This window comes from Geospiza fortis, unplaced genomic scaffold (assembly GCF_000277835.1).
Source record: "Geospiza fortis unplaced genomic scaffold, GeoFor_1.0 scaffold14, whole genome shotgun sequence".
Taxonomy (NCBI): domain Eukaryota; kingdom Metazoa; phylum Chordata; class Aves; order Passeriformes; family Thraupidae; genus Geospiza; species Geospiza fortis.
In genome coordinates, this window is record NW_005054512.1 from 469,040 (window position 1) to 476,345 (window position 7,306).

At 59.6% G+C, this 7,306-nt stretch overlaps 1 protein-coding gene across 1 annotated transcript in view; it reads left to right on the forward strand.

Annotated features, from left to right (window-relative positions):
* Positions 1-3,701: 3,701 nt before the first annotated feature.
* Positions 3,702-7,306, forward strand: part of GRM4 (glutamate metabotropic receptor 4) — a 28,476-nt gene continuing 24,871 nt past the window's right edge. The window contains exon 1 of the mRNA XM_014310312.2: positions 3,702-4,478. Coding sequence (XP_014165787.1) covers positions 3,960-4,478 — 519 coding nt within the window. The 5' untranslated portion in view covers positions 3,702-3,959. The remainder of the gene's footprint in view (positions 4,479-7,306) is intronic.

Here is a 7,306-nt window from a genome sequence, read left to right on the forward strand (position 1 = left end):
CCGCCTGCCCGCAAGGTGAGCTGCTGCTTTCTCTCCGCTTGCTCCGGGGCTGGATCCTGCTCTCCTTCCCCCCCTGCCGCGCCATCCCATCCTTCCAAGTGAGGGATTAGCCCTGACCCGCTTGGCAGCGGGAGGGAGGCGGAAGGAGAGGGCTTGCTGCAGTTAAGGACATATATAAATATGGTGTGATAAATGTTCCCTGGATCTCGTCTGCGCCCTACGGGAGCACTTTTGTTTGGACTTCAGCATCCTTCAGGAGATGCTCCGGGGCACTGAGGTGGGTGGTCATACCCAGCTTTTCCCCACTACGAGGCTCTGAGCTGGGTGCTGGCAGGACCTGGTTGCAGAGGGGACGAGTTGGCACCTTAGTGATGGGCTCGGGCTTGTGCGAGTGTTGTGCTATCGGTTCATGCATCGACTGAGGGGTTGCTGGGGAAGGGGCTGTGTTTTGGAGCTCACTGGGGGGGTTTGGATGGCACGATCTGGGGGTCTCTGCTCACTGCTGCCTGCTGAGCCGTGGCCTTGCTTCTCCGAGCGGACGCTGGGGCACTGGACCTGAATACTTAAGGTTTTGTCTGTCGGGAGAGAACTTAACCTGGCATCCCCTCCCTCTGTCCACGTCTCAATTCTGCTCTACTTCATGGAGCTTTTGCAATTAAAAAGACCAGGAACCAAGCGAAGTACCCTGTAGCTGCTTGCAAGCGGGAGGAGTGAGTGTACACTAATTGGGATATTGTGCTGCCTGCTGGCTGGCCCTGCTTGCTGGAGGAAGAGCAGGTGGGGAAAGAAATAGCCTTGATTTTCAAAAAGATGCTGTGGAGCTGGTAGGAACCAGTGTGGCTTAAGCTGGCACAGCCCTCCCAGTGCCAGGGCTGGGCTGGAATCTCTGGTGCTGGTGGAGCTGGGCTTGTTGGTGGCTGGGGATGGGTGCAGGTGAGTGCTCGGTGCTCTTGGCTGATTATTGCTGCGATTCCTGGGCTGTAACCAGCTCAGCTTCTGCTGGGTTTAACGAGCCCCAGAAAAGGCTCTGGCTTTGAACTGGGAGATGATGGATCCTGCTGCAGGCAGAGCTCTGGGGAGTGGGGTCTGTCCAGCACAGTCCAGCCCGGGCAGTGCTTACAGGGATGTGCAGGAGGAGCTGCAGGAAGGAGCCACAGAGGTGATGCCTGGGATGGCTGGTTGCTCCTCCAGGCACTGGAGAGGGTTTTGCAGCAGGAGATCTCTGTGATGTGGGGGAATTTTTAATCAGAGTTTGTTTTAATGGAATCACAGAATGGTTCGGGTTGGAAGGGACCTTAACGCTCATCCAATTCCAGCCCTTGAAATGGGCACGGACACTTTCCACTAGACCAGGTTGCCCCAAGAGGGGCTCGCCTGCCCAGCTGAGCCCTCTCTTATTCCTTCCAGGGCCCTCCGTGGCTGACGATGCCGGTGGCCCGGTGGCCACCGCTAGAGGGGGGCAGGATGCCACCGTGCTGCCCGGCCCATGTCCGGGGTGCCGGACCCGCCGGCCTCTGCCTGTCCTGGGGCAGCAGCACCGGCTCCCTCCGCGCTGGCGCTGCCCGGCCCACCCTGGCTCGGGCAGGGGATGACCCACACCCGGGAGATCTCGGTTTGCTTGGTGCTTGTGCCACCTCCCAGATCCAGCTCGGGCTGCGGCATAGCGGGGATGAGGGCGATGGGAGGGCTCTGTCCTCACCCGTGCTGTGCTGGTGGAAGTAGGAGAAAATAGATTTTCTCTTTCTTTCGGGGCTGGGGTAAGCACCATGCTGAGTGGTGATCCCACCCTGTTATTGCCACCCTCGTGGTGCCCCTGTGGAGCCGTGCAGGTGGAACAGGAGGGTGCCTGTGGCCCCTCGCTGCCCGGTGTGTGTGGGTAAGGATGTTCCCTGCTCTGTGAGCACCTGCTGTAGGCAGGTGTCTTCTTCCAGATGTGCACCTCCCTCCAGATGTGCCCCTGGTGGAGCAGCTGCTTTGGGGAGGCTCGGGCATGGTGGAACCAAGGTCTGGGCTGTGTGGGAGCAGTGAGCTCCATGTGGCTGAGGAGCTGCTGGGGGCAGGTGGAGGGGACAGGGGTGCTCATCTGTCACCCCTTCCTGGGCCGTTTGCAGCAGGGGCTCATCGGGTAACTCCGGCTCCGTCTCCCCCGTGAGGGATCCGAACCAGCTCCCTCCTCCTCTCCCCATTATTTGTGCTTTCTTCTTGCCTGCCGTGATATTTTTACCTTCAGTTCGTTCAGATTATATGATCAAAGGAGCCACAAAGGGGAGAGAACAGAGAGGGAAAAAGCTTAAAAGAAGAAAGGGAAAGGCAGTGGGCTCTGGGGGCACTGCCAGCTCTGCGGGAGCTGCCGTGGGCTCTGAGGGTTTTCCTGGGAGCAGGTCCATGGTGTGAGCATCCCACCTGTGATGGGCAGAAGTGTTGCAGCTCCAGGGACGAGGGTGGGAGAGCTGACCTGCTTTTGGCTGGTGTGGGGCTCTGAAGGCAGCTCCTTCATCTCCCCATCCTCCTCCTCCTCCCCAGCACGGGCAGAGTCTGACCCGCTCCCAGACCGTGCAGGAGCCACATTCCCCTGCTCCGTGCCCACTGGTGATGCGTGCGGTGGTCCTTGCAGAGGGGACAGGACCATGCAGAGGTCTGATCCCTGTCCCTGATCCCCATCTCAGCAGTGCTCTCCTGGCAGGCTGGGGCGGGGGTTTTGCTGCGGCATTCCCAACCTCCTGCCTTTGGAAGCACAGAGCTGGGCACCGGGTAATTCTGGTTCCTTAAAAGCCCCGGCTGTCAGAATCGCTTTGGAGATGGGCCTTCAAGCGGCTGCGGCGGGCGGGGAGGTGCATAATTTATGGAGGTGAGTTGAAGCCAGGGTCCTCCTGGCTGGGACGGCTGCGGAGTGGGGGCACCCTTGGGGCTGGTGAGACTCTGTCCAGCTTGGGTGCCGGCTCTGGGCTTGAGCTGAGATTAATTTAAGCTGTTTCCTTGATCTCACTGTTGCTGCTCGTCCTGCCTGGGGAATGCATTTGCCTGCTCGGCTCCTCGCTGCTTTTGGTGCCTGCATTAATCATGCGCTGCCCTCAGCATCCATCAGCGGCTGCTGGGAGACGGCGGCGGGGATGGGCATGAGGGCTCGCCTGCCTTGGGGGGAAACTGAGGCAGGGGCTGTGCTGCTGGGGCAGGGACAGCTCAGGTGCTGTCGATATCTGCTGCTGGAAGCCGTCGATAACGGAAACAGCTGCTGGTTCAGGAATCAGTGGCCTGAAGGGAGAGCGGCAGGAGCGCAGGGCTTTGGGGGGTTTTGGGAGTGCCTGGCTCTAGCTGAGGATGCAGACCCCCACAAACCTCAGTTTGTGGGGGTCAACCCCAAACGGCTTGTGGAAGTTGACTGAAAAAACCAGATGGGAAAAAGTAGGGGTGTTTTAGGATAGGCAGGGAGCAGGGCTGGGGGTGTGTGTGGGGTTTGCCGCACTCTGAGCACTGCCTTGGGACACCCTCTTGGTTCCCTTAAGAAGGGACAGGGCCCCCTCTGAGCTGGTCACTGACTTGTGCTGCTCTGTGGGGCAGTGTCCCCAAGGCCCCAAACCTATTTTTTGCAATAATCCCCGGGGCTTATTTCCACCATCTCCCTGATGAAAGCCTGGAACAGCCAATGTCGTCTTTCTGCTCCCACCTAATTTTCTCTCTCCCCTTTTCCCCATCCCTCCAAGGTCTCCAGAGGAAGGACCTGAAGCTTTGCATGGGCTCGTGGCTCTGCTGCTGTCTCCCCTCTCTGGTGTAGCCATGCAGACCCCGGCACCCTCCTGCATCCCGTGCTCCCGCTGCTCCCCCTGGGCCGGCAGCAGCGTGGGGCGCCGCTGACGGAGCCGGAGCGGGATCCCTCCGGAGCCATGCCGCCCGCCCAGCCCAGCCCGGTCCCCTGAGCGCCGCGTTCCCGGCCCGAGCTCTGCCCCAGCACGGCCTTGGCGATGAGTGGGGGTCACTTTTGCATGGAGTGTTTGTCCTTCTGCCTCCTCCTGAGTGCCTGGAGCTGGGGGTGGGCGCCCGGGGGTGCTGCCAAGCCCAAAGGCCAGGGCTACCCGCACATGAACTCCATCCGCATCGACGGCGACATCACGCTCGGGGGGCTCTTCCCTGTGCACGGCCGGGGCGCCGAGGGCAAAGCCTGCGGGGAGCTGAAGAAGGAGAAGGGCATCCATCGCCTGGAGGCCATGCTCTTCGCCCTGGACCGCATCAACAACGACCCCGACCTGCTGCCCAACATCACGCTGGGCGCCCGCATCCTGGACACGTGCTCGCGGGACACGCACGCCCTGGAGCAGTCGCTGACCTTCGTGCAGGCCCTCATCGAGAAGGACAGCACCGAGGTGCGCTGTGTCAGCGGGGGACCCCCCATCATCACCAAGCCGGAGCGGGTGGTCGGCGTCATCGGCGCCTCGGGCAGCTCCGTGTCCATCATGGTGGCCAACATCCTGCGGCTCTTCAAGGTAGGTGAAGGGAACCCCTCGGCAAAACCCCTGCAGGTGCTTTGGCAGCTTTTCTCCACGTGTGCCTCTTCCTCCACAGCTGGGGGGAGGCAGAGCTGGTGCTGTTAAAATGCTTCTCCTGCCTCCCCCGGGTCCCTGGGGATCCCTTCCTCCATCCCTTCTCCAGTGACGACACTCGGAGCAGGAGGATTTTTGTCTCATCTCCCCCGGCTTCATGGCGCTGGTGCTCCCACCCCGTGGCGGGGGCTGGATGGGAGGTGGGCTGAGGGTGGGTTTGGTGCTGGTTCTGGGGGATGCTCCTTCAGGGGTGTGGGTTATACCCCAAAATGTAAATCCCACCTGAGCCAGAGGGCTGAAGGCAGCGATGGCCGATGGCAGGGGACAGCTGGGGCTGCTCTGCTCCAGTCCAAGGGGACATCAGCCAGGCTGGGGACATTTCCCCTGTGCCACCAGCCCCAGGGGTGCTCAGGCTGTGTTGGATGAGTAGGGCTCTTCCTCTTGCTCTGTGCCAGCCGCAGCACTGCCGAGGAGTTGCTAATTCCTTTCCCCCTTGCTGTACATTTATTTATCCACAACCACATCCCTGGGCTGCAGAGTGTGTGAACAAGGGTCCCTCGCAGAAATGAGGGAGAAATGTGGATATTCTGCACCTCCAGTGGCAATGGGGGCCCCATCCCATCTTGGCTTTCTCCCAGCACCCTGAAACCCCTGTGTTCTGCAGGATTGGTGCTGTTTCCCCCTCTGTCTTTCCCCTCCTCTTCCTCTGCCAGCCCAGCATGCTGAGAGCTGGGTCCCCTCCTGGGAGGGCTGGAAGCTGTTAAGTGAAGACGGAAGAACCAGATCGCTGATGGAGTTTGATTTTTCTGGGTCCCTTTTTTTTTAAAAACGTGTTAATGTTCCAGGCGACGAGTGAGAGGGCTATTCAATAATTAAAATAATATAAATTAGAGGGAGTGGGAGGAACTTAAAAGCTATTTGCCAAGACAAAAAAGATTGAATACTTGTTCTGGAGAGGAGGAGGGTGGCTGGAAGTGGGGAAGGAGGCAGGAGAGTGACAGTCAGAGTAGTTGGGGGCAACCGAAGTCTTTCTAGGTTGTTTTGTTTTTTTCCCCTCACCCTTCTCCTCCAGTTTTGATCCTTGGGCAAAGAGGCGTGACCTGTTCTGAAGGATGTCACTGAGCTCAGGTGCAGCCCTGCCCCAGCTGAGCAGCCAGGCTCTGGTGCTGCTGCTGGCGCATCCTGAGCCCCAGGAACTTTAATCCAGAGCTGATCCCAGCCCAATGGGGCAGGGAAGAAATGCAAGTGGAGGGATGGACAGGTAGAGGATGGAGACTTCAAAACCCCTTGGGAGAGGAGAATAAGAAAAATTTCAGCCTTTCCTAGAGACTAGGGAATCCCAGTGGGGGGGTTGGTGCCCTCCTCGGTGGTCCCAGCACAGGGACACCATTCCCATGGGACTGGGGTCATGTCTGGGCACAGCCATTCCTGCAGCCGGCAGGGGCTGGGGGTTCGGGGGGTCTGGAGGCTCTTCCCCCCACGGTGACCCGAGTGCTGCTGCTGCTCTTTGTTATTCAAACACTGCTTTTATGGCAGGGACATGCTTAAAATGAGAATAAGGCGACTTCCATTTCACGCCGCCGCTGACCTTTAAGCGTGGGTGACTCTGCTCCGAGGTTCAGCAAAGTACTGACTGCCTCGGGCACAGGCAGCTGCCTCTGCCCATTCCCTGGAGCATGGCACTTGCTGGAGCTCTGCTCCCACTTGGCCCCGTGTTGCTGTGTCCCTCCTGTCCCCCTCAGTGCTCCCCCAGCACGGGGACATTGACAGAAAGTGCTGGGAGCTGGCACAGGGGGACCCTCCCTGTGGGGTGTTCCAAGTGCCCTCTGAGTGCTCAAGTAGTTCTTGGGGAGGGCTCCAGCACATCTGGAAAGGCTCCAGCACATCTGAAAGGATACCTAGCAAGCAGCATGGAGTGAATCAGACTCCACCAAGGTGAGGAGCCCACTCAAGTCCAGCACAGCAGCCCCCCCAGTTTCCCCTCTTCTCTCCTGTGGCCATGAGCACTCTGCAGGTGGCTGTTCCTGTCTCAAAATGATGCTCTCCCTGCTGTGGTCCCTTGTCCCATCCCACACTCCCTCCTGTGCACCTCTCCCTGCTCCATCCCCTGCAGAACCCCCAGCCCTCCCCCCTAGGCTGGCCTTGCTCCTCCCTGCCAGGGCTTTTGTCGCTCCTGCACTACATAAATAAATAACGGGTCCTTCGTTAGCTGCCGCCTCCTAATTAAAGCTGTACATCAGTGGAACAACTTGCAGATGCGGCATGCTCTGTCCAAGCTGGTTTCATCACTCCTCGTCGCTCCGCCTGCAGAAAATCCTTTCCCCAGATCCGTGCTCTGGGCTCTGTGTGATAGCATCTCCCTGGCGTCACTGCCACAGCGCTCTGGCACCTTCCAGCTCCTTCCCACCCCTCGCTGCTGCCTCTCCAGCCCCAGCTCTACCCACTGCCTCCTGCACCACCACAGCTGTGATGGTGCCAAGGAATCCAGCCCCTTCTCCTGCAAATGGGTTCCCCTAAAAGGGATCTGAGGTGCATTTTTCCTCCCCATCCAGAAAGAGCTGTGACAAGTTGGAGCACAAGCGCTCAGCGTGGGGCGAGCAGCCCAAGGATGGCTTTGACACGTGCCAGGCACTTTGAGGCGGCTGTTTCCTCTCCGTGGCAGCGAGTGCAGGCGCTCTCTGCAGCGCAGGGCTGTTGTACAACATGAATAATTCACCTGAGGACGGCGCTGCCCGCGCTGCAGCCGGGCACTCGGCACCCGCAGCCCCACG